Raw genomic sequence first — 25,708 nt, 5'->3', positions numbered from 1 at the left:
TCTTTCCAGATGATGTCTACAGAAGAAAACAGTCAGAACGAGAGTACCAGCAAAAGATAGCAGATGGATTGATAGTTCTCAATCAGTCTCCAGCCAAGTGAAAGATGATGATTGGATTAAATAAGGACTTGACACGTCATCTAAAGACAGTGTGGGACACCCATGCAATTATGAATGCTGCTAAAGAAACGAGTGAAAAGCTGATGGTGCAATGACTTCCAACATGCAGGTTTTATTATTTGTATAGTGTTCATTTGCAGCACTGCAGTATAAAGCAACAGGGTAGAAGAATCCGTTTCAGAAAGATGAAAATAATAACGACAAAGGCATTATGTGTTTGTGGAAACCATATTGAGATCTCATCGTTGTAATGCCTCATATTTTTAAAAAAAACAAACATTGCATAGCACCAGCTAGAGAAACCATCTTCGCCATGTACCAACTAAAAAAATGACTAAAGGTGTTTTTATTTTGGATATTGCTTTTAAACAAAAAACACACTGTTTCATTTGTTGATCAAATCTTTTTGTTATAAAAGATTTCTAATTGTGTAAGTTTTCAACTGTGCGATATATGTATCACTATAAAAATGTCGCTTAAGAACTTTATTTTTCATTATTTATATTTTTTTCTGTGCACTAACTGTGCATCTTAATCCCACTCTCCTTCACTTTACCAAGAACTCACTAGAGCCCGACCGATATATCGGCCAGCTGATATTATCAGCCGATATTGGCTATCTGCCAATACGTGCATAGCGACACATTTCATTAACAAGTAAAGAAGAGGCATTATGTTGTTGCATAGCTTGGCCATCAGAGGACACACCCCAACTTTCCTGTTGGCAGCATATGTTCGAAATGTGATGAACACAACAGCCAGCTGATTTGAGCAGAGTCGGGCAGAATGTAAATCCACAACTTTGTCACATTAGTAAGGACTCATGAATAACTAGAAATAAGAAATGCCAGGGAAATTTTTGTTTTGTCTGCCCAAAAGGAAAAAAAATATCGGCAGATATATCAGATTTTTAAATATCCAATTATTGGTATCAGTTTTAAAAATCCTATATTGGTCGGGCTCTAGAACTGACTCACAAAGTCTGCCTCAGTTTCTTTTGTGTTTCACTTGTACCAGCCAATAGGGAGAGACTGCAGACAGATGAAGCTGTTAGGGTGCTCCGACAGCTTCAGGGGGTTCCCATCCAGTCTCACCTCGTACATGTTGGTCCGAATGTAGTGGCTTGTGTTTCCTTTGCAGAACGTCTCATCTGTTATTGTTGAGATGTTGTTGTTCTGCAGGAGATCAATTCAAGAACACAACCTTGGCTACAACTTCCAGACAGAAAACAAATTTCATTTCTTCTGCAGTTTTTTTTGTTTGTTTTTTCAAAATAAATAACAGATGAACTTACATGCAGATGAACAACGTAAAGAGACTCTGGAAGATGGGGGACGGCTGTCAGTTCATTGTCTCCGAGATAAAGGTATGCCAGTCTCGTGAGTTTCTGCAACAACACAAGGCCACTATTTAACATGCGATGATGATTTCTGCAGGGGTTTAACATTAGGCATTTACTTGGCAACTTACTTTAAAAGCATTTGCCTTTACACCCTGGTTTTTAAGCCTGTTGAAATTGGCATTAAAAGTTACTAGCTTGGATGGCAGCATGGGAAGTTTGGTCAGTCTGTTTTCTGCGAGTTTGAGCTCCTCAAGATTGGGAAGTTTTGAGAAAGATCCGTCTTCTATCTCAGAGATGAGATTCCCAGACAAGTCAATTCTTCTTAAAGTAGCTGAAAAATGCAAATAATGGAAGTAAAAACTTAAGAGGAGAAGAATACTTCAAAGGATTTTTAAAATTATTAGTATTGTTTTACCTGTGTCTGCAAAGTCTTCCCTGTGTATTTTTGTGATTTTGTTGAAGCGAGCATAGAGATACGCCGTTTCTTTTGGCAGGGTTGGCACGGCTGACATGTCAGGGGACACGTCCTCGCAGTAAACTGATCCACTCAGACAAACGCACAGTAGACATGTTGGCAAAACTGAAATGATCACACATCTTTTCATCATATGGCATCATTTATATACACTTCTCAAAACAACCCCCCCCCCCCCCCCCAAAAAAAAAAAACAACAACCCCAAAACAAAAGAAAACAAAGATCCAGCAAAACAAAAATAAATGTGGTGTACACACAGGTCCTTTAATTAGCTGCAACTAAACTAGAAACAGTTGTGTATGCACTTGAAAATGCACTGCACCTAGTTTAGCCGAGGACACTTGATCAGTCCCATTATTACGTAACATGAGCTTTAGCTCCATTCACAAAAATGTGGAAGAATGCCTTTGCAAGTGTTGCATAATCAGCTTTGAAAGAGTTGTGGAAAACTTTTTTTTTTTTTTAATAAACCTTACCTTCTGCTTTTGGAAGTACTCCACCATCAGTATCTGTGTCTTGCAGGACGCCATAGTCCGACGCACGTACCGTAGCTTTCTGCAAAAAGAAGAAATCATCTCAGTTAGCTCTCACTTTTGTGCATATCGTCCTTGAAGATAGTTTTGAACCTCCCCCCAAAGCTTTCTTACTGCAGGTGTTCTTGCTTCCATGTATTCACCCTTTGCTGCAGAAGACACTATCCATGGGAGCATTACATATGTGAAAATTAAAATCCTTAATGGTATCATTGTGCCTCAGTGGCTGGAGAGAGGAGGACAGAGCTGTCTGCTAGGCTGAGATCTGGGGTACATCTGAGAAGGAAAATTTTCCATCCACTTTTATTAAGCTGCCAGCATACTGCTGAGTAAGAAAAGGAAACTAGTTTTAACTCAATACACGCTGTATTTGTGTCACATCGACTGGTCCGGGTCACTCTTTAAGATTGTGTCGCCTTATTTCTGTCCAACAGATGAGCATTTAAAGCTCGATGGGGATGTAAGTGATGAAAACTTTGGATCATAAGAAAACCATTGAGTAAACCCAATGCATGAAACAGTTAAATTCTGTGGGTGTCACTGCTGTTACTGGGGGAACAGCTTGGTACTGGATGAAGGTATTACATTTGAAAAACTGATTGATTTACCAGCAGTGAAGCAGAGAGAGCAAACTGTTGAGTATCTTTTTACTTGGATTGTTTTCCATCCATTTGGACTGCTTCTTTATCAGAAGTGACTCTCTTTCTGAATAACTGCTGTGGTTGAGGTTATTGTCCTGTGCCTGTCCACTAAAACGTGTCCCGATCAGTTCTATTGATTGTTTGATCACAACAGCTTGCCTTAACTACAGCCTCGACCTTTCACATAGTTTGATAGTTACTGTTCCATCATTTACTAACTTAACTTCCAATAGATCAGACTCTCCAAATTATTCTAAGCATACATCAGATCAGTCCGTTGCAGAAGCTGCTCCTAAAACCATGAACAGCCAGGTTCTTCAAATCAGAACCTAATCTCCCCCCCCAAAAAAACATTACTTCTTTGTTTTTTAAATAAATCTAAGTTTAAATCTAAGTTCATAATGATTAGAAAAAATGGGATTAATTAATTCCTTTTTTTTCATTGAGCAAAGATTTGTAAATTTTAATTTGACACGTAAAATGAGATTGCTGTAGACACACACACACATGCACACAAGTACGCAATAGAGTCAAAGGAGCTTGCAAAGAAAAGCGTCTGGACTTCTTTAAGTTACTTGAAGACGTTTCACCTCTCATCCGAGAAGCTTCTTCAGTTCTAAGGTCAAATGGTGCAGAGTGCCAGATATAAACCTAGTGGGAGTATCCCCCCACAGAGGGACAAAAGAACCCCCTGATGATCCTCTAATCGCCTGAGCCAAGGTGTGAAACTGGGTGTGGGTCCCAATCAGCCAGAGTTTCGGGTGAGTTCATTGTGAAACCTGGCCCCACCTTATCATGCGAATTCCTGAGATCAGATGGCCCAGGATGTGAGTGGGCGTTAAGGCGTCTGGGAAGGGATCTCAAAACTGGATTATAGATGGCAGGAGAGTTGGTGTCGTAAACCCCGCCTCTGTTCAAAGATGGTCGCTCACAGTGGACATAGATGGCTTCTTTCACTCCTCTTTCAAACCATCTGTCCTCTCTGTCCAAAATGTGAACATTGGCATCCTCGAAAGAGTGTCCTTTATCCTTAAGATGCAGATGGACTACTGAGTCTTGTCCTGTGGAGGTGGCTCTTCTGTGTTGTGCCATGCGCTTGTGAAGTGGCTGTTTGGTCTCTCCAATGTAGAGGTCTGGGCATCTGGAGAGACCAAACAGCCACTTCACAAGCGCATGGCACAACACAGAAGAGCCACCTCCACAGGACAAGACTCAGCAGTCCATCTGCATCTTAAGGATAAAGGACACTCTTTCGAGGATGCCAATGTTCACATTTTGGACAGAGAGGACAGATGGTTTGAAAGAGGAGTGAAAGAAGCCATCTATGTCCACTGTGAGCGACCATCTTTGAACAGAGGCGGTGGTTTACGACACCAACCCTCTGCCATCTATAATCCAGTTTTGAGATCCCTTCCCAGACGCCTTAACGCCCACTCACATCCTGGGCCATCTGATCTCAGGAATTCGCATGATAAGGTGGGGCCAGGTTTCACAATGAACTCACCCGAAACTCTGGCTGATTGGGACCCACACCCAGTTTCACACCTTGGCTCAGGCGATTAGAGGATCATCAGGGGGTCGTTTTGTCCCTTTGTGGGGGGATACTCCCACTAGGTTTATATCTGGGACTCTGCACCATTTGACCTTAGAACTGAAGAAGCTTCTCGGATGAGAGGTGAAACGTCTTCAAGTAACTTAAAGAAGTCCAGACGCTTTTCTTTGCAAGCTCCTTTGACTACGATGACCTGGATGACTGAGAACCTTCACAGACATACGCAATGGAGTGACAGGCCTTAGTACAGTAGTTGTAGAACATCAGTTATTAGGAAAAAAATAGGTTACAGATGTAATTATCTGCATAATGATTTAATAGAAAAAGTATTATTAAACTTGCAATTTTAAGTGCACTTATGCAACACAGCCTGACCTCAGTTTCTACTGGAGTTGGGACAAAAATGATCTTATATGACTTAAGAAGGGTGGAGATGTGCACACAGAGCCATTGAAGGTGGAGTGTGAGCAAATAGAGGAAACAGGAGTGCAACTAAGAATAATAAATACTATTTTGCTGTGAAAATAACAAGACTGGTTATACTGTTGTGTTGACATTTACTTTATTAACACAAACAATTGCTTTAAAAATATGTAGAAGATGAATAATTTTTTACATATATATAAAATTTACATTTATATTTATATCTGCTGCTATTAACCTCAGTCGTCAGTTTGGTTATCAGGTTCAAGCAAGCGCCTGCACTCATTAAAATCTTGACTTGCTCAAGTGCCCTTGAGAAAAACGCTGACCTTGACCTTTGATCATCAATATGGAAAGTATTATTTTGTTTCTTTGTTTTAATTTAAACCCACATGACCCTCCAATTATCTGATCATACATGTCTATAGTCTTGTAACCCATTTAAATGGTAAAGAGGGCTCCTCTCGTGCGGATAATGTTTATTTTGGCTGAGTACTAAATCACAAAATCATCCAGTTGGCGACTTTCACATATACATTTAGCTTGTATACATATATAAGCTGAATGCATATATATGTCAATACTGTAGCAATGTAATGCAAGAGTATCAAACAGTTGAATTAATTCTGAATAAAGAAATACGCTTGGATCCATTGATTGCCTTTACCGTGTGAGCAGAGGCTGCATTACGTAAGGCAGATGTGCGGTGAGAAAAGAGGAAACAGAAGTGCCCGTGTAGCGGAAGTGGTACTGCCCTGAACGATACGCTAAGTGAGACGGAGGACGGAGGCTGAATCGTCCACAGAGCGAGCGAGAAGAAGAAAAAACAGTAGGATTAAAAGTCACCGCAATCGTAAGTGCAATAACCTCGAATGTATGAATATCGCATGCTAACACTAGGTTTTCATTGGTAGCTCGTTGTTCGAAAGCCTGTTCTATCGTGTTCGTTCGAATCCCACTGAGAAGCGAAACATAACGGCTAGCTCGGTTGGTGAAAGGCTAAGCTAGCGTTAGCTGCTAGCTTGCTAGCGGACGGTGAGATTCCGTGACACTTTGTTCTGACAGGCTCGGCAGCCAGGGCGGGCCCTGCTACAGCTACTTAAAACGAAATCAAAGCGAAAGTAATACGGTGCAGTTCAGTATTCCCCTTCGTAATAACTACTTAAAATAACAAATATTAACTGCCATCACCCAAACCGCGTATTTTTACATAAAAATTCGCGGTTGCTTTCGCTGGCCTAGCCGTGACTGTTAGCGGCGATGCTAGCGAACTGTTAGCTACTACATTCGTTTTTTCCTACTTTGGTTATCGCGCATACGATAGTTTAGCGGCTATAAATATGAACGAAAAATATGAAGTCTTCTAATATGCACTGTCGTATTTGTTAAGCCAGTTTAGCCGCGATTTAGAAAATCTACTATCCTCGCTAGCCTTGCTAGCAACATTGTGGGAGGGCATTAAACATGACCCGGGAAGGCTTCCGCTGGTACAGCAAGTGTCGGTCGAAAGAACGTCAAGCGAGCCAAAAAGGCAGCAGAGCAAATAATTATACACGGTTTGACATATTTAGATATGCGAAGAGTTCTGATTCAACTCGTGAATATGAAATTGGGTTGGGACGGTAAGGGCGAAGCAGGGTTAGCTAATAACTTGGCTAGCGGCTAACCATAGCAAGAGATGAGTGTGGTTGACCCACTTGCCAAAGAGCCCAGTTCACAAAGCATACCCTGTGAATTGTCATTGAATTAAGTGTTTTCATCTGTTAAGACCAGGTGTGCCACGGCAAGGTGAAGCAAGTTCGTGTGAACTAAGATAACGCACACACCACACAGGTGTGAATGGCTAATGTGCCTGAAACATTCTTTCTTGTGTTTTGGTGAATTGCAACTGTAGCTGTTTCTAATATTGTCTTGTTTTCCCCAGTCTAGAAAATGGATAAGAGCGACCTGGTACAGAAGGCCAAGCTTGCTGAGCAGGCTGAGCGCTATGATGACATGGCTTCAGCCATGAAGGCAGTGACAGAGCAAGACTCTGAGCTGTCAAATGAGGAGCGCAACCTTCTCTCTGTTGCCTACAAGAATGTTGTAGGAGCGCGCCGCTCATCCTGGCGCGTTATCTCCAGCATTGAGCAGAAGACTGAGGGCAATGACAAAAAACAGGAGATGGCACGTGAATACCGGGAGAAGATAGAAGCTGAGCTGCAAGAAATCTGCAACGATGTGCTTGTAAGGATTTCTCATTATTCAGTCCCAATTTAGATTCTAGTGAAAGTGGTACGTGTTATTGTGAATCTGAACAAACCTTTACTGCTGTTTTCAGGAGCTACTGGACAAATTTCTCATTGCCAAAGCATCTAATCCTGAAAGCAAGGTGTTCTATCTGAAAATGAAAGGCGACTATTATAGATACCTGTCTGAGGTTGCGTCTGGGGATAATAAGAAGAGTAAGTGAAAACACAGTTTACATCATAACTTTGTTTTACTGCAGTGTCCTTTTGAAGAGTGGTGAAAGAAACTTTAAGTTAATCAATAATGTGTAATCTGAAATCCCTAAATGTGTTGATTTAAAAGAGCAGAATCATGATGCTTTTTATCTGATTTTTTTTTTTTTTTAAATTATTGTTCTGTCAACAGCTTTGTTTTCAGCAACAGCTGATTGCACTTTTTAGCAATAAAAAAACCCTCCAAATAAGAAACCTATGTAGTTGAACCTGACATACTTGAAGACAAGCTGAAAAGGCCAGAAAATTTTGTGGCCGGTCTACAGTAAATGCAGAGATGGCACCATGTGGAATAAGAAAATTTTGCCATATTAATGAATGTTACAATACAGTTTGAGATTATTCATAGTCTAATTTTTCTGCTTTTAAGTTGCTGAAAATTGGTTCATTATAGTTTTATTTATTTTTTTCCTTATGCTTTCACAGCTACAGTGGATAATTCCCAGAAGGCGTACCAGGAAGCTTTTGACATTAGCAAGAGTGAGATGCAGCCAACACACCCCATTAGGCTTGGCCTGGCCCTCAACTTCTCAGTCTTCTATTATGAAATCCTAAACAACCCGGACAAGGCCTGTACCCTGGCTAAAACAGTATGTACTCTGGCTTACATGCATAGCTTTAAAATGTCTTGGAGCTTTTTAACAAATGAATTGGGGGGGGGGGGGGGGGGATGGGGAGAAAAAAAACCTAAAATATATATTTTTTGGTGCATATTTAATTTATTACTTATGGTGTAAATCACAACAAATGACTCTTTTCAGGCATTTGATGAAGCCATTGCTGAACTTGACACTTTGAACGAGGATTCCTACAAAGACAGTACCCTGATAATGCAACTACTAAGGGACAACCTGACTGTGAGTTTTAAGTTACACTGTTTGGTTTCAGATTGATGCGGGCATATCTGTCACAAGGCACTCTAACATTTGTCCTCTGTGTTTCCAGCTGTGGACATCAGAAAACACGGCAGATGAGGGAGAGACCGAAGGAGGGGAAAACTAATGGAATTGCACTGTTAATCCACCTACACTCTTTATCTTAAACACAGACAGCTTATATACATCCCCCTCCACTCCATCAGCCCCTCCCACTTCTGTATGACAAGCAGCCTGAATTGCTTCCGACCAACTAGTTTACCCCTCTCAGTTCACTGTGAGGTGACAGGGTAATTTTTTCAGTTGTTAGCAGATTCAGTCACTCTGTGGAAAATGTGTTGATTAGCAAGTTCACATTGCTGGTTTTTTTTTATTTTTTATTTTTTTTATTTTTATTTTTTTTTGGTTCTTTGTCAGCTTTGTGCAAGTCTGCGTGTGGCAAGCGTGAGTGGATGTGAGAGGTTGTGCGTATGGTCTGTGGTGGGGAGGGGGGGTATTGTGAAATCTAATCGTCCTTCCAAAGTCCTTGGTCCCCTGCTAGTTGTGCATTTTTCATCCCCCCACCCATTATTTTTTTTTCTTTTTGTTACGTTTATTATTTGTGATTCCTTGTGATATTTACAGGTTTTATTGTATGGTAATTAAACTGGCAGTTGATTTCCACCAAACACTGTGATGGTAGGCATTCCATTTGCTTCACAAGCCCCCCTCCCAAAAAACGTTTTTTGTTCAAATTCTCAGACATACAATCCTGTATTCAACTAACTGCAATTCTGCTGTGGGCTCATACAGAAAGGAGGCAGGCTGTATTGTGACACTGACATTTTGGTGTAATGCTCCTTGATCATGTTCACAAAATTCAGTTTAAGCTCTGAGGGACCCCTTAAATTTGTCATGTTCAATTTAAGACATTCCACATTATTAGGCTTTTTGGAAAGGCAGTGCTTTTTTTTTCATTTTGAACTAGGTATGGGTTGTCATTGTAGTTTTACTCACTGTTCAGGTGCTGCTTGACCTCAGTACAATGGAAATTGTATGTGCGTAAATGTGGTTCCATGTATTTTGCAAGATTGACTATCATCTGTATGTAAAACCTACAGTAACCTTTTATTGATGTTAATTGAAAATGTCTTACCACACTGTATCAACCCTGCTTGCAAAATATTCCTCTTAAAGCGGTTGTTTTCTCCAAAAAATGTTTTTGTGCCTGGCTTTCTCTTGCAGCTTTTTTTTTTCTTTTTCTTTTTTCTCCCCCATTTAGACAGCAGCATCTGCTTGTTGATGAAATCTCACAGAGAAAGAGTTAAACCATTTATTAAAAGGAAATAGTTAAATATTTATTAGTCTTCGCCCAGGTTCATCAATCTGCTGTTTAAAGGTAGCTGATGTTAACGGATTATCTAAAATCAGGTCTCCTTAAAAGTGTTTAGAAGGCCATTTCATGACTTTTGAAAAGAAACTCAGTGTCACAATACCATGTTATCACCACTACATTCCACACTCTTGTAGTTGAAGACACCATTCCACATTATAGCTGACAGTCTGTTTACTCTGGCAGTGCTCCAATGAATTGATATAATTTGTTGGGGGAAAAAAAAATTCATGTCAGTTTATTATTATGCTTGATGAAAATGCAGTTAGTGAATGTGGAACGAAGCCTGTCTGTATATCAGGTATCTACTTGCTTTGTTTTTACTGACAAGTCTTAATGGCTAAAATTTGCTTCTGTAACAGTCTTATTACCCAGTGCACACACGTGGTTGTGAAAATTTAGATTAGCTATTAAAAAAAAACGAGAAAAGCAGTGACGAAATGGAGATAAACAATGGTTGGTGTAATTCTAGCTTTGTGTTTATGTATCTTAAAACCATTCTAGTTTCACTCTACATGTAAGAAATAGGAACGTGTCAAAACCATCCAGTGAAATAAAGTTTCGTTTAAGATAACAGGCAAATTACGTCTTCATTTTTGTTCACCAGGTATATTTAAAAATTAAAACGTAAAACAAAAGCCTAAAAAAAACTCAGAAATTGAGCAAAAAGGTACGTGAGGGTTATAATTGCCCTCTTGTCTACAAGCAAAGGGCAAGCTAAATTAGATTAGCGCTTGATATGCTAATGAGAACTACTTTGCATCGCGGAGAGTGACGTGTATTTAATGTTTGTACCCCTCACAGCTTAATTGAAACTATTGCGCGGAGAGGAGGTGCAGGTGTTCAACGGCGCTAATTAAATCAAAACAAGCTCCCGCCCATGTGGAAAGTGTACCGACGAGCTGCTTAACGGGAAATCTCCAGTACGACGCAGTAGCTTGAAATGTAAGTTTATTTAGTCGAAGTCACACGGTTCCTCATATTAGCTAACTTTGATGAATAGTTCAGAAACAAAGGACACAGGCGTCAGCTAATTTTACCGCTTAGCTTTGAATCATGTGCTACGTGTTAAAGTTTCATCACTTAAATGTTTACCATGTTAGGAATTTTTAGATTCCAAATTGTCCACATTCCACAGCTTTCTGTCTTGAAGTTGTCTTTGTATTAACTTTCGGATACACTTCAATATTTTTATGTTGGAGTACTTTATCCACTCAGACACGGAGTTAACAATTTACGTGCTTAATGCAAACCTAATTCAGTCAGGCCTGGAGCAGGGCCTGCAGATTCTTTCGTGTTTTGATTCACGTGTTGACATTTTGGAAGCTGTGTAGTTTGTGACACTGTTAAACTGCATCATGCAGATCTGTTTTTGTTATTCCTCCCACCCCTGTTTGAAATAAATGGTTTGAACACACGTAGATGACATTGAAAACACATTAAAATTAATTTCTTTGACACTAAATCTCATGGAAATTAGATAAAACACAGTTAAAGGTATTGATTTAATAACATAACACATTTAACATAATTTCTTCTACTTTTGAGTACTAAATAAAAACTTCTCAAACGTGATGTATTAACAAAGAAAACATTTCTGCCAATGCAGATCAGTACAATGAAGTGCATCTAATTTTAGCAGCACATTAGAAATGACTATAACAAGAAAAGAAACAAAACAAAAACAAGTCTAAATCACTCATAACTGTTTTTCTCCAAGCAGCTATTACCCAAAATGAACAGCAGTGGACCAGCATATCCTCTTGCTTCTCTGTATGTTGGAGACCTGCACCCTGATGTCACAGAGGCAATGCTTTACCAGAAGTTTTCTCCCGCTGGGCCAATCATGTCGATCCGTGTGTGCCGGGACATCATCACCCGCAGATCTCTGGGATATGCCTATGTAAACTTCCAGCAACCTGCTGATGGTACAGTACCAGTGTGGTTGATTTGTGACCTTTTGCTGCTCAGTGAATGCTATAAAATGTTAAGACTTGTTTCAGTCTAATGAGAGCAAACTTTTGAGGTGATTCTAAAGATCACTGTCTTCAGAGCTGAATTTAAAAGTAGGAAGGACACTACACCTTAAAAACGATCAGCAAATTCATGATAGTTGGGGTATTTGTGATGAGAGGTTAGTCTATAAAATGGCAGGAAAATCAAAGAAATGTCAAAAATTTCATAACTTTTCCTGAAAGAAGTCAGGAAAAATATCATGATTGAATAAACTAAATAAAGTAAACTAAATTATTAACCACATTTTAAACCTAAAGTACTGCAGAGTGGAATGAATTTACCACTTAAATTAGAGCATAAGCTTAATTCTCCATAGTGACACATGCAATGGAAACATAGTGAATATATGCTCCACTTTATTAGGTACATACTCCACTCCTTGTGGCAGGATGGATTTTAATGTTGTTTATTCCGAATTCTGACATTACAATCTGTCGTAGCGGAAGTCAAGGCTCATCAGAGCACGCAGTCTTCTGTTGTCCAGTGTTGGTGAGCCTGTGTGATTTGTAGCCTCAGTTTTCTGCTCTTAGTTGACAGGAGAGGCCCCTAGTTAACATGGTGTTTTCGCCCAGCTGTTGCTAACTGGATGGTTAGAGATGACTGTGTGGGGAAATTCCAGCAGATCACCAGTTACTTAAATCACATTTGTTTCACATTCTGATGCTCAGTTTGAACTTCGGCAGGACATCTTGCCCAAGTCTACATGCCTCCCTGCACTGAGTTTCTGCCATGTGATTGGCTAATTGAATGTTTACCTCAAGGAGCAGTTGAACAGGTGTACCTAACAAGACAGGGGACTGTATACAATATATATTATTATACATTTTTGTAAGTAATTTCTTTTCATTTTTCTGCTTTGTTTTAGCGGAGTGTGCCCTGGATACGATGAACTACGATGTCATCAAAGGTCGGCCAATCAGAATAATGTGGTCTCAACGCGACCCAGGACTCAGGAAATCTGGTGTGGGTAACATCTTTATCAAGAACATGGATGAGTCTATTGACAACAAAGCACTGTATGACACCTTCTCAGCCTTTGGAAATATTTTGTCCTGTAAGGTAAGTGACCTGGGCCGTCTCTCAGAGCTGAAGCAGCTGAAGTTGATGGTTACTGTGACTGACTAGAGTCTTCCTCCAAACACTGAGAGGGTAGAAATGGTAGATTTCAGAATCATGGACTTGTGTAATTTCAAAGTGCAGCACATATCACTTAAGTTATTAAAACCCATTTCCAAATTTTACTCCTCACATTCAGTTTGGTTAAAAGCAATTGTTTACATTGTGTTTGTAACATAGTATAGATGAATTTAGCGGGCACTTTTCAAAAGCTTTGTAATTTGCACCGATTATAATGTTTGTCTTGTAGGTTGTTTGTGATGAAAAAGGATCCAAAGGCTATGGATTTGTTCATTTTGAGACTCAAGAAGCTGCAAACCGGGCCATTGAAACAATGAATGGGATGCTACTGAATGATAGGAAAGTGTGAGTGAACTAAATACTCAATTGTTTACCACTGTTGTTTCCAGTCAGTGGTTAAATGTAGCCTACAAAAATAAGCTCAGGCAAAGATTAGAGCAGAATATGTACAAGGATCAGCCACAACATTAAACCACTGATACATCAAATTGTCTGCGGTTATGTGCTCCCTTTTTTATTTTCCTTTTTTTTTTCTTCATTTTGAGCTCATTTCAGTTTAAGGCTGAAATGAGCTGTTTTACATTATACATGATATAATGTGATCTGACATTTACACGCGCCAATGGATTTAATCAGAACTGTGTGACATCTGTAAAAACAATGACTAATTCACACATTTACAATCCTCTGTGGCTATCCTTTGTGGCTTTTCCGTGACTTTCGGTTCAGCAAAAAAGATTAACATGTACAAAACCAGTGCCTGATGGCCAAACGGCTCTCTGGAGACGAGTTTTACAATTCCAGAGTACATTGAATTTCCTTCATAAAACAGGCCCCAGTAGTTGCTGTAATTATGTGTTGCTCCTAACGTTTTTAAATGTGGGTGTTCACATTACTTGGTGGGGAAAAAGCAAGTCATTTTCAGTAGACGAAGCGATGTGACATTTCACATTGACACCAGACACTTGTTTCTGTGTGCTATGCTACAGATCAAACTTTAACTGTCATCAACTCTTTGTGTTTTTGTGTAGCCTGCAATGGTTGGTGAATTTATTTATTTATTTATTTTTGGAGGAGGTGTTCTTACCTTTAAACCACTACTGCAATATATAAAAACATTTTTCAGATGATTTAAGCCTGTTTATTTGGATCGAGGTCTTTTTATATGGAGCATTCCTATTCATTCTGATCTAAGGCTCCATGTAAACTGCCAAAAACCTGAAGTGGCACTCAGTGGCCCGGAGGACACACCGGCGTTCCTCAAACTTCCTATGTCTCAGTTCAATTGAGCACTCACAATCTGTGGCAAACATGGCTCCTTCCATGGAAGACACACTCAGGGATAGGTCTCATGATTATGTCCCAATGGGCCAGTTGTTTTGGCAGCATAAAGGTGACATACACAATATTAATCAGATGGTTTTAATGTTGTGGGTGATTTTTAAATATATTTTAACTATTTAAATTGTTAAATACTACTGAAGACTCCACATGTTTTGCAGATGATTTTTCCATGTGTTGTTGTTTTGTTTTTGTTTGCTCAGTCAAAAGGCGGGTAAACGGTTGGGATATGGCATTGTCAGCTCAAAGGCCCGTTTCCTGGGAGAAAAGTGTCAGTTGTATCTCCTTAGGTCAGTGAATAGGTAGGATATCTGTCTAGGTTTGTCTTTATCTGTATTATAAAATTATTTTAGGGCTAAGCAGGTAACAGTATTCATCACAAACGAACAAAGCTGTTTGTTTGCGATGTTCTTGATCTGTCCTAATCATTTGTCTTGTAGCCAAAGATAATTTAACACACTGTAATTAATTTCCTTTTATTTGTTCCTCGAAATGCTGTCTCTCTGGTTAACATTTTAAATGACATCTACAGATTTGTTGGCCACTTTAAGTCACGCAAGGAAAGAGAGGTGGAGTTTGGCAGTAAGGCTATGAAGTTCACCAATGTCTACATCAAGAATTTTGGTGAAGACTTCACTGATGAGAAACTAAAGGAAGTTTTCTCTGCATTTGGTAAGATAAAAATATTGTGAGCTTTTATTTTATTTTTTGTTCCTTTAGTTTATTTTTGATCACTTTGCATCTCGTGGTCTGGTTTTGGTCTCAGGGAGAACTCTCAGTGTACGGGTCATGAAGGATGAGAAGGGTCGTTCAAGAGGATTTGGATTTGTAAACTATGCTCATCATGAAGATGCCCAGAAGGTAGTGTAGACCAAGTTTCTGTGTGCACACAGATCTTACTTCTCCCAACAAAAGATCACATGGATCATAATGCAGTCACTGTACACCTTGAATGAATCCTGTTCAGGAGTGTTTGAGTTAAGTAGGTAGAAAAGGATGGCCTTTTTTTGAATTGGAAAATATAATGTTGGTAAAAAAAAGAAAGAAAAGTGTAACCTTAAATTCTTTGAGTATCATAGTTTTTGAATTTCTCTTGAAAAGGTACATTGCTTCTGAAATGTATTCACAGCATTTCACTTGATCCACATTTTTGTCATTTTATAGCCTTATTCCCTGTTTTGCAAAAAGTTTAGTTCTTTCAAATTTATTAAAAACAAGAAAAAAATATAAAAAGTACATAAATATTAAAAGCCTTTGCTCATTACTTTGTTGAAGCACCTTAGGTAGAAATTGCAGCCTCAGGTTTTTCTGAGTATGCTGCAGTCTTGGCACACCTATTTTTGGACAATAAGAACTTTTCAGTGGACGACTGTGGTAACCGGAAGGTTGCCGGTTCGATCCCCCAGCTCTGTCTGTCCTGGTCGTTGTGTCCTTGGGCAAGACACTTTACCCTACCGCCTACTGGTGTTGGCCAGAGGGGCCGATGACGCGATATGGCAGCCTCGCTTCTGTCAGTCTGCCCCAGGGCAGCTGTGACTACAACTGTGGTTTGCCTGCACCAGTGTGTGAATGTGAGCGTGAATGAATAGTGTAATTGTAAAGCGCTTTGGGTGCCTAGAAAAGTGCTATATAAATGCAATCCATTTTGGGGTAGTTTCTCCCATTTTTCTTTGCAGAACCATTCAAGCTCCATCATGTTCAATGGAGAGCATCAGTGCACAGTCATTTTCAGAACTCTTCAGAGATGTCAAGTCAAGGACAGTCGCTAAGTAATACTGAAGCCACAGTTACGTTGACTGTAGGCTTAGGGTTGTGGTGCTATTAGAGGATGAACCTTTACCCCAGTCCAAGGTCCAGAGTGCTGTGAAGCAGGTGGTCATCAGAGATCTGGCATCTAGTCTTCTTGTTCCTGTTGTTGAAAACCATCCCCATAGCAGGTGAAGGGCGGTACTTGGTTTTCTCCAGACATGATGCTCGGCATTCAGGCCTGTCTTGGAGGTCTACAGAAAATTCCTTGGACTTCACGGCTTGGCTTGTGGTCTGACACGTGCCTTTCCAAATCATGTCCAGTCAACTGAATTTACTAGGGGTGGACTTAAGTCAAGGTGTAGAAAGATCTGACGGGCGATCATGCCAGGAATTTCACGAAATTTCATGAAAAATGAATCAGTTTTGAAATAGCAAAATATTGAACAAGTGAAGCACTTTGAATACTTTCCAGTTGCGCTTATACTGTACGTAACACTGTATGTTTATGATCCCTATGCTATTTATTTTTTCCCAGGCTGTTAATGAAATGAATGGAAAGGAGATCAATGGGAAAATCCTCTATGTAGGGCGGGCTCAGAAGCGTCTTGAGCGCCAGGGAGAGCTCAAACGCAAGTTTGACCAAATAAAACAGGACCGCATCCAGCGCTATCAGGTGCTGCTGTTGTGCATGAAACTATAATATGAATACTACTTAATGGTTCTTACTGTTGATCATTTTGAATTAATTATTAGGTGATTATAGTGCAATGTTTTTTGAATATTTTAAAGTCTTAGTGGTGCTTGTAATCCATTCATTCATTTTCTCTTGCTTACCTGGGTCTGGGTCATCAGGAGTCAGCTGTGGGGCAGACTCGGTCTCCTCCTTGCATTCCTAAATAGTACATTATCTGATATTAATTTACAGTCTTGATGTTGTCATAGTAAAGTCAAACATTTTCTTGAAAATCATTCCAAATGAAAGTGGAAAAGTTGTCATTTATCCAAACAGTATATGTGGGTGTTCAGCATGAGGCTCAAGTTATGTTGTTTTTTCCACCATTGTTTTTCAGTATTGAGTATTGGGTGTTTTATTATTTTGCTGACATTGCCAAATGGTTAGAATCAGAAATGCTCTTTTGTTAGATTGATTTATGTGTGTCATGAACCGGATAGGAGGCAGACCTGTCCATTGGGCCATCCCAACTAGAAAACACAGGCATTGTTTTATAAATAATCAAGTTTGTAATAGCAACAAAATGGAATCTAAAGCAATCTAACCATTTTGGTAGTGCTTTCTCTTAAAGTCAGATGGGAATGTTTAATCTAGATATGAAGGAGTGCTTAACTACATAACTGAATAACTGCAAGCATGATGAAATAGCTTAGCAGCATTTAGCCCACAAAGAAAGAATTTCAGAGCTGATTGGATTTCATGGGTGAGAAGGAAATTCCTTTGAAATGTTTTTAGCCAGATAGGCTTTAACTTGTGACATTGATCCATTGAGTGTATGGGCATTTTACTGTTGATGGAAAGGCTGAACAAAACATTACTCAAAACTAAAATGGTATTTTGATCATCTTTTAGGTTTGTGTTTTTACATTGTTGAGCTTGAGAAGACAGGAACGTAACTCTTTGTAATTCCAGGGGGTGAATCTGTATGTGAAGAACTTGGACGACAGCATCGACGATGAGAGACTTCGGAAGGAGTTTGCTCCTTATGGCACCATCACCAGTGCAAAGGTGAGGTAACAGGATAATGTCCCACTAAAGTAATGAAGTTCTTTGTACACAAATCCATGAATGCCCAAACCTTTTTTCCTTCTGGAAGGTTCCTGTTAAAATCTAATAGCTTTTATGGCGAGGGAATGATTTTTGAACTGGGTGGTGTGTTCACAGTAGCTGCGATGCTCTTCTGTGTTAGCAACACAGGTGGGCGTGTTACTGTAAATAGATTACTTTTTCAGGTAACGAGTAAAGTAAGGGATTACTATTGCAAAAAAGGTAATTAGATTACTGGTACTTTCCCATAAGCACGCTGCGTTACTAAAACTGATTTTTTTGTGAGAGTGTCTCATGACAATGACGTAAGCGAGTGCGACATTCATGGCAACAGCTGTGTGCAGATCAACAATGGATCATATATGGAGTGCGGGAGAGAGTATGAGCGTGCAGCGTTTAAAGCGCGGAAGTACTGACCTTACTTTGAGTTTGATTCCGTAAAAAGTGACAAAAACATTAGTGTTCGCTGTTCACTGCGTGGGAAGAAAACTTCTTTTTACAGCGAAAAAACCGTTAACTTCCAAACAAGCACAGAGTGTGCTACCAGTGAATGGGAAATTCACACAGAAACTCGCGGATTCTTCCACTGGCCACCGCGGCACAACTGCACCAGGGCAAACATCCGCCTGCTATACAGGTGAAAATAGAGCAGCAGGATTGATTTTATTTATTTTCTGCTGTGTTTCACTTGCATTTATTTGAAATAGTGAGTGTAAACACAAAAAATATTTTATTTTATGTGCTGGAATGTGCAGAAAATAGGTTTAAATCTTAAACAAATTTCTTCCAGTCAGAGAATGTGGCATATAATTTAATGTTTGCTTGATGCATAAAGTTAAAAGATTAAAACTAATAAAACAAGTTTTAAAAAGACTTTTCCATTTGATTACATTTTATGATGGATTTTGCAGAAAAAGTAGAATTGGGCTGAAAGATCTATCGCTTTATTGCCTATTCAGGTTGTAAATCGTGTTTTTAAAAAGTAACTAAGTAATTTTGAAAATAAGTAATCAGTAAAGTAACAGGATTACTTTTTTGGGGAAGTAATTAGTTACTAATTACTTTTTTCAAGTAACTTGACCAACACTGGTTAGCAGTAAGAAAATTTTGTGCCAAAATAATGTTTGTAAAATTATTATTTTCCACAAAGGTGCTTTATAACATTTCAATAATGGATTTATGCAGATTGCTGACATGAATTCATTTCTGATCATCTCGTGAAAGCACTGTGGCTCAGGAGGTAAAGCGGGTTATTCATTAACTTGAGAATTGGTGGTTCGATCCCTAAGTTTTTATAGTGATATCAAGTTGTTGACATGTAGATATTCCTAAAGACATATGTGAAAAGGGTGTTCCTGAATGTGAACTGTAAATTGTCTTGTTGAGGAGGGGGGGTTGTTGTCCCCTCCCCATACAGGATGTATTGAGTGCCATTAAAGATTCTTTATATAATGTCTCTGGTTTTACCTTTTGTTTTCTTTTGTGCTTTAGTGTTAGGAACCTTAAAGATTTCTGACTGTGAACGTTTTGTTTCCTGTAGGTGATGACAGATGGCTCCCAAAGCAAAGGCTTTGGTTTTGTCTGTTTCTCTTCCCCTGAGGAGGCAACAAAAGCAGTGACTGAAATGAATGGGAGAATTGTTGCAACCAAGCCACTGTATGTGGCTCTGGCTCAGCGGAGAGAGGAGCGTAAAGCAATTCTAACAAATAAGTACATGCAAAGACTTGCTACCTTGAGAACCATGGCCAGCCCGCTAATCGACTCATACCATCAGTCTGGATATTATGTCACATTACCACAGGTAGGGCTCTTTAAACGGTGACATTGGGAACAAAATAGGCCATTTTATTAATGCAGCAAAATGTGTCATCAAAATGTTAGGGGAAAAAAAAAAGAACTGATAAAGTCTGGGCTTTATCAGTTGTTTAAGTCTGGGCAAATTTGCATCAGCTCCCAACGTTCTGACATTTTGAAGTTGCACCAGTGCTAATATTTGCATTATATCTGCAGCCTCCCACGCGCTCCTTTTACAACCACACTGCTGTCAGCAATGTGAGACCAGTCCCTCGCTGGACAGGACAGCCACCAAGACCACAGGGTGAGGGAATATCTGTTACACTTGTGTAGCGGTTTTAAAAAAAAAAAAATATATATATATATACACACACACACACACACACACACACACACACACACACACACACACACACACATTGATCTGTAAAAGTTGTAGCGAAGAGTAATTCCTCTAGGATTAATTTTTCAGCTTGACAATGATCCCAGAACACACTGGCAGTGCAGTAAAAGCATACCTGGATAGAAAAACACATGGTGGAACAATACCAGTCAGATTGGCATCCGCAGAGCCCGGACCTCAACATTATTGAAGCAGTGTGGGATCATCTTGACAGGAAACAGAACAAAGACCAAAAGGCAGCTAATGGTGACTCAAGAGTTTTGCACAGTACTGTATGATATAATTGTTCTCTACATGCTTAGGCCCCTACACCACTCAGCTGGTTTCTGGCTCTGTCCCCCGACGTGGATCGAGCCCCATCGCTACAGTCAGACAGGCTTCCACCCAGGCGCCACGCATCGTAACCTCAACACAAAAGACAAGTGAGCTCCTGATCTATGGCAGCAGACAAGCAGTCTCCTTTTGAAATGTCCCATTCACGTGGATGGTGCTGACTGTGTCTTTAGATGACATTGGAACCCAGACTGTAGGAGGGCGCACTGACATTGCCAATGTGGCCAGAAGCAGCCAGTACAAGTATGCGTCAGCAGTGAGGAACCCTCAGCAGGTTGTTACTGTGCCTGCACCCATGCCTAGACTACAGGTAGTGTTTGCACTGTGATCATTTCTATTTTTAATACTTAGCAAAGAAAAATGTGTGAAACCCAGACAGTAAGTTGGCGCACTGAGGGTGCACAATGACTTGCAGTGTAGTTAGTTACTTAGGTTGAGGTTAAATGACAACCTTATTTTAGATTGTTGCTGAATATAGGCTTAGCTTCACTTAACAAATGGGCATTAATAGTCATTGGAAAATGTAAAACGCAGCTAAGGAAAACAACCCTTCTTCTACTTCATTTTGACATGAATTAACCAGTGATATACAAGCTGAAAATGAGAGAAATCTGTGGGATTGTTTTGTTCTGTGAGTGGGTGTGGGTATCTGCGTGGGTGGTGTTTACAGCTATAATATGTTTAAGACAAAAAAATTTAGGCGATTAGCATCTGGATGTCTTCAGGTTGTTGCTGCGCCGGTGATGGAGCCACCAGTACACATTCAAGGCCCAGAGCTGCTTACCGCCTCAGTGCTGGCTGCAGCCCCACCAATGGATCAGAAACAGCTCCTTGGTCTGTCATCAGTCAGTTCTGCCTGTTTTGTTTTTTTTCCTGCTATGCAGATTGAAACAGCTTGTGTATATTTGTCTTCATTCCATTGTCTCTGCTGTGACACACAGGGGAGCGACTGTACCCACTGATTCACACTCTGCATCCAAACCTGGCTGGTAAAATCACTGGGATGTTGCTGGAGATCGACAACTCTGAGCTGCTGCATATGCTGGAGTCGCCCGAGTCCCTGCACGCTAAGGTACATTAATGTTCATGTTTTTCTGTGAGCTGGTCTGCACTCTAGACTGTATATAAAGATGGATGATAAGCCACAACTTCCTTCCCCTGTACAACAGTGAAACCAAAATAGCTCGAAAATAGGTGGTGCTGGTTTGTTCTAGTGACAGCATTTGCACATTGGTGGCGGCAGGATGTCGGAGTCATATCTGTAAACCTTCGGTTTAACGTCTAAACCTCAAGTGGGAGAAGCATTTCTTCCTTTTCTTCTTTTTGACACCCCATGCTGAAATTTTTTTTTAAATACTTTTGAATTCTGTTTGCCCATCGCTGTCATTATTCCCTTTGAAGTAGTTTGAGCAAAAGGGAAGTCTAGGTCCACCTGTTTACCTCCACATCTTCATCCTTCCTCATGTTATAGGAAAAAGATTTATTTTAGTTAATGTGCCACACGTGGTCCAGTTTGATCTCAGAATATTCTCTGGCCACTTTATTAGGTACAATTTAGTTGTTAAACAAATATCTAATCAGTCGATTGCAGTCAGTCAGCCTGATGCATATAGGTATCAGAATTTGGTATCAACAATTTGACCATTGTGCCTTATATCAGCAGTTCAGGCTCCTGGTGCTGGTGTAATGGTGTGTGGGACATATCCTTGACAAACCAACTGAGTATTGGTTAAAAAAATGCCTACCTAAGTGACCATAGTGTACATATCTTCTGATGGCTGGTTCCAGCAGATTAATGTGTCATGTCACAAAGCTCAGATTATCTCATATTGGTTTCTTGAACCTGTCAATGAGGCTACTGCTGTCCAGCAATTATTTTACTAGGGGTGGGGGGGGATGACCCAATCTGGTCTTTAAGTGATGACATGATGAATCCTGCTTCCGGACCCAAACTACCCTGCATTTAACATGTTTTAATGCTTTGTATCTTGTTCTATTTAATCTCAAAACCCCCCAAAAACAGTAAGTGATCACTGTCTGTCTCTCTGTTTTTAATACCGCTATTCATTTTAAAGCTCAGTTTTTAAAAGCTTACAATGTAACTACAGCTCAGCCCATGCAGCAGTATATTAATGACTAACGTCGTATTGTGGATGGATTATCTCAGTTGTTCTCCTGGCTGAAGTTTGGTCCATTTACAGCATCCTGCCATGTGATTGCATTTGTCCCAAACCATCGGGAACCCTCACGTTAACTTTTACAGAGTAGAAAAAAGTTAGCGTTCATCCTCCAGCTTCAGTGTTTATAATATGCTAACATAGCTGTGTCGCTAGCGATCATGTAGCACATCATTATATACCAGCTAGCCAATTTTCAGTAACCCTACAAATGTCACTGCTGTTTACTTTCCTGTCTTCATTTATGTCGGAAATGATAGCAGAGCTGTACGTTTTAATTAGTCTCAGAAGTCTCTCAGTCAGAACATGGTATATTATATATATATATATTAAATATATATTAAATATATATAAAATTGTAGGTTGTGTATCCTTCAGGTGTTAATAGGGTTATTGAAAATGTGTATATGTGCGTATGTGTGTATATACGTAGGTATGGATAGATAGAAACATATATGTGTATATATTAAAAAAAAAAAAAAAAAAAAAAAAATTACACATAACATATAATGTAATTACAAGGAGGTATTTCTGTAGTCTATTGATACTAGATAGTGGAAAAGGGGTGGGATTAAATAAGCTTATGCTTCTTCCTGCTCCTTTTTGAACATGGACGTTATTTGGAGTTGTGGTTGCTTGTTTTCCTTTTGTTTGCTTTGTTCATTTGTCTCTTTTAATTCTATTTTTTTTTTATACTTTTTCAACATGTTCAAAATAAAGATTCAATCAATCAATATTCAGACGGAAACTAGCAAGCTAACTCCCTGCTAACTTCTAACTCTGTTAAATTTAATAAATTCTGTTTTCATGGATGCCTGGATGTTAAACGTAATTGTTACATCTGGTAGAGCAGCAACACTGATCATTTTATTACATACGAAAGAATTTAGACAGTTTTTTAACTCTTAGTGATGCCACAGTGATCATTTGACTTTGGGACCTGCAGCGGAGTTTGGGCCCAGACACGACTCATGACGTCATACTTAAAGACTGGATAGCTTTCTCAGTCATCTGGAATGTCACTACATTCCCAGTTGGGTAAATTAGATAGGTCTGAGTCTGATTTGTAATTTTCTCCACTTTTTGGATTTTTATGTATTTATTGGAGAGAAGGTCGATGCTTGGTAAGCCTTAGAGTTACGGTAAATTGATTTTTATCGCATAAAGAAGACTGCCAAGCAAGATATTTTTGCATTTCCAGTCTTTGTCCTAGTATAACACTTCTCTGGCTGTTGCCTGCCATTTATGAAAGAGGTCTGTTGTTTCAGTTTGTTTTTTTGTTTTTTTTCTCCCCTTTTTTAAAAATCTTTCCACTGTTTGGGTCAGGTGGATGAGGCGATTGCAGTCTTGCAGGCTCACCAGGCGAAGGAACATTCTCCTAAGCAGTGAAGAGGCCTTAAAGGTCAGCAACAACGTCTTTTGTTTCTCTGCACCATTATATTTATAATAGGGCTGCCACAAACGATTATTTTGATAGTCGAATAGTCACAGATTATTTTTACGATTAGCCGACTAATCAGATCATGCATCCATTGGATGTAAAACGTACAGCTTATTGCACCAGCATGCATCTGCTCTTATATAACTATCATTAGCTTACAGCCTTAAGTGTTTAAGGTATGTGCTAACTAAAAATAAAGACAAGATGAAAGTTTATTAAATTTTAATGAAATTTGCAGATTGTTTCGGTGAAGTTTAATAATCTCAGCCGTCTGCTCCTTGCTATCTAAAATATAACAGGACACTGGAGTATATTCTTGAGCATCTCACACTTCTGATAATCAGTTGTCTGTTTGAGGTTTATTCAGCTGTGTAAAAACTGTAACTTTAATCTCAGCCAAACCGATTTACTCAGGAACAAATAAAATACTGAAAAAATCCAAACAATAACATTTTTAAGTTATCCAAGTGACTTGTATATCATTGTTAACCTGAGTAGCGAAAGACGGCGGTGGGTTTGAAAACGATTTGCTGGGAGACCGGTGTTCTCACCGGCTCTAGTGAGCCTTGAACCCCGGCTAGCTATCGAACTGGTGGGTAACAGACGTCTCCAAAAACGTCGGAGCGCTTTTGAAAATATGTGGTGTCTTGATAAACTGAGCAGATATTTGAAGTTTACACAGCTACATTCTCGCCTGAAAATATGTTAAACGTTTATTTTGTGACCCAGAAAGAATAATAAGAGTAACATTAAAACTAACTAGCTGCCGCCATTGTTGGAAACTGCGCTGGGCCGCGCTATGAATTCTGGGATAGGTTGGGTCACGAAGTATATACCCGACCCATCCTTCAAATCTGGGGAAATGAATGGCGCTTTTGTCGGAGTCTTCAAATTTGGACAGTCTTCATCGTGTCGCTGTAACGTAATCGGTTTACAAATGTGGGTGCAGAAGGATGCAGTTCCTGAATTTGGACACAGCTACTATACCAGACACTGCTTCTTCACTGGACACTGCTTCTTCTTCTGGGTTTAACGGCAGCTGGCATCCTTGTACATGCAGTGCTGCCATCTTCTGTTTCAGTCCGTTATTACACTCTTAAATCCTACTACTTCTGCATCTTTTGGGATCTTACAAAGCTTTAAACGACACGTCGACTATTAAATTAGTCGTCGATGATTTTGATAGTCGACGTAATCGTGACTAGTTGACTAATCATGGCAGCCGTAATTTACAACATACAGCGTTCAGGTTTACACTAGCAAGTATTTCTCTTCAGTGACAGTATAAATCTATCAGTTGATGCTGCTTTTCAGAAATGAACCTGCCATAAATTGTAGGTGTTGTTTGATGATACAAACCTATGCTAAATTCCTTGATCCCAAGTGATACGAACGCCTTCTTCAGTTTACGGAATTTCTCAAGTAAAGTTTGTGAAAGAAATGTCAGAGGCTGTGTTTTAGTGAGAATGAACTGGAGGATAAATTGTCTTGCTCACATTTTTTTTTTTTTTTTTTTTTTTTTTTCAGATATCAACAATTCTCTGGAGGAGGAGAAATTATAAAATGAGCACACTTTGGGGGGAAAAGGGAAAGAAAAAGTTCTATGAAGATTAAACCAATGATGTAAAGAGACAGAAGATGAAGCTGTTTTGTTGTTGCAATACTTTTGTTAGATGATAAAGTTTCCAATATATGCATTAAA

General features: G+C 39.4%; 4 protein-coding genes across 12 annotated transcripts in view; 3 read left to right on the top strand and 1 right to left on the bottom strand.

The window, feature by feature from the left end:
* uqcc5 (ubiquinol-cytochrome c reductase complex assembly factor 5) overlaps window positions 1-603 on the top strand; it is a 3,648-nt gene extending 3,045 nt beyond the window's left edge. The window contains exon 2 of the mRNA XM_026155303.1: window positions 10-603. Within this exon, the coding sequence (XP_026011088.1) occupies window positions 10-101 (92 nt within the window). The 3' untranslated portion in view covers window positions 102-603. The remainder of the gene's footprint in view (window positions 1-9) is intronic.
* ognb (osteoglycin, paralog b) lies at window positions 213-20,351 on the bottom strand. 2 transcript variants are annotated; one of them, XM_026155296.1, is made up of 7 exons: window positions 20,171-20,351; window positions 16,913-16,970; window positions 2,415-2,493; window positions 1,878-2,042; window positions 1,591-1,793; window positions 1,415-1,507; window positions 213-1,295 (listed from the first exon to the last, which is right to left on the bottom strand). In XM_026155296.1, exons 2-7 carry the CDS (start codon window positions 16,925-16,927, stop codon window positions 1,125-1,127), a joined length of 726 nt encoding a protein of 241 aa, XP_026011081.1. In that variant the 5' UTR covers window positions 16,928-16,970; window positions 20,171-20,351; the 3' UTR covers window positions 213-1,124. The 2 variants fall into 2 exon arrangements, with proteins under 2 accessions (XP_026011081.1, XP_026011080.1); XM_026155295.1 differs by lacking the exons at window positions 16,913-16,970; window positions 20,171-20,351 and adding an exon at window positions 2,586-2,859.
* Window positions 5,794-10,411, top strand: LOC113014007 (14-3-3 protein beta/alpha-like). Of its 5 annotated transcripts, none has more exons than XM_026155299.1 (7): window positions 5,794-5,940; window positions 6,861-6,920; window positions 7,012-7,313; window positions 7,408-7,531; window positions 8,015-8,178; window positions 8,350-8,445; window positions 8,534-10,411. In XM_026155299.1, the coding sequence occupies exons 3-7, from the start codon at window positions 7,020-7,022 to the stop codon at window positions 8,588-8,590; spliced, it is 735 nt and encodes a 244-aa protein (XP_026011084.1). In that variant the 5' UTR covers window positions 5,794-5,940; window positions 6,861-6,920; window positions 7,012-7,019; the 3' UTR covers window positions 8,591-10,411. The 5 variants fall into 5 exon arrangements, with proteins under 5 accessions (XP_026011084.1, XP_026011086.1, XP_026011083.1 ...); XM_026155301.1 differs by having other exon boundaries at window positions 6,856-6,920; window positions 7,017-7,313; XM_026155298.1 differs by having other exon boundaries at window positions 6,856-6,920.
* On the top strand, window positions 10,636-25,708 carry LOC113014003 (embryonic polyadenylate-binding protein-like). Of its 4 annotated transcripts, none has more exons than XM_026155287.1 (17): window positions 10,636-10,780; window positions 11,556-11,763; window positions 12,717-12,910; window positions 13,218-13,333; window positions 14,533-14,631; window positions 14,862-15,001; window positions 15,096-15,190; window positions 16,614-16,751; window positions 17,724-17,819; window positions 19,399-19,659; window positions 19,869-19,956; window positions 20,358-20,477; window positions 20,562-20,698; window positions 21,114-21,222; window positions 21,330-21,460; window positions 23,892-23,967; window positions 25,534-25,708. In XM_026155287.1, the coding sequence occupies exons 2-16, from the start codon at window positions 11,571-11,573 to the stop codon at window positions 23,952-23,954; spliced, it is 1,980 nt and encodes a 659-aa protein (XP_026011072.1). In that variant the 5' UTR covers window positions 10,636-10,780; window positions 11,556-11,570; the 3' UTR covers window positions 23,955-23,967; window positions 25,534-25,708. The 4 variants fall into 4 exon arrangements, with proteins under 4 accessions (XP_026011072.1, XP_026011073.1, XP_026011070.1 ...); XM_026155288.1 differs by having other exon boundaries at window positions 11,559-11,763; window positions 14,533-14,619; window positions 25,534-25,703; XM_026155285.1 differs by having other exon boundaries at window positions 11,559-11,763; window positions 25,534-25,703.

This window comes from Astatotilapia calliptera, chromosome 20 (genome assembly GCF_900246225.1).
Source record: "Astatotilapia calliptera chromosome 20, fAstCal1.2, whole genome shotgun sequence".
In the NCBI taxonomy this organism is placed as follows: Eukaryota; Metazoa; Chordata; class Actinopteri; order Cichliformes; family Cichlidae; genus Astatotilapia; species Astatotilapia calliptera.
The sequence above is the reverse complement of the archived record's forward strand: the minus strand, read 5'-3'. Positions and strand labels throughout refer to the sequence as shown.

What these genes read in the sequence shown, in the direction of transcription:
- ognb (XM_026155295.1), bottom strand. Translation starts at nt 2,684, where the DNA reads ATGATACCATTAAGGATTTTAATTTTCACATATGTAATGCTCCCATGG. An exon ending in AGTACTTCCAAAAGCAGAAG is followed by an intron (nt 2,043 to 2,414) that starts GTAAGGTTTATT and finishes TGATCATTTCAG; the next exon opens with TTTTGCCAACATGTCTACTG. An exon ending in GGAAGACTTTGCAGACACAG is followed by an intron (nt 1,794 to 1,877) that starts GTAAAACAATAC and finishes TGCATTTTTCAG; the next exon opens with CTACTTTAAGAAGAATTGAC.
- LOC113014007 (XM_026155302.1), top strand. Translation starts at nt 7,020, where the DNA reads ATGGATAAGAGCGACCTGGTACAGAAGGCCAAGCTTGCTGAGCAGGCT. An exon ending in GTCTGGGGATAATAAGAAGA is followed by an intron (nt 7,532 to 8,014) that starts GTAAGTGAAAAC and finishes ATGCTTTCACAG; the next exon opens with CTACAGTGGATAATTCCCAG. An exon ending in TACTAAGGGACAACCTGACT is followed by an intron (nt 8,446 to 8,533) that starts GTGAGTTTTAAG and finishes CTGTGTTTCCAG; the next exon opens with CTGTGGACATCAGAAAACAC.
- LOC113014003 (XM_026155287.1), top strand. Translation starts at nt 11,571, where the DNA reads ATGAACAGCAGTGGACCAGCATATCCTCTTGCTTCTCTGTATGTTGGA. An exon ending in GGAAGTTTTCTCTGCATTTG is followed by an intron (nt 15,002 to 15,095) that starts GTAAGATAAAAA and finishes TTTTGGTCTCAG; the next exon opens with GGAGAACTCTCAGTGTACGG. An exon ending in CCGAGTCCCTGCACGCTAAG is followed by an intron (nt 21,461 to 23,891) that starts GTACATTAATGT and finishes TGTTTGGGTCAG; the next exon opens with GTGGATGAGGCGATTGCAGT.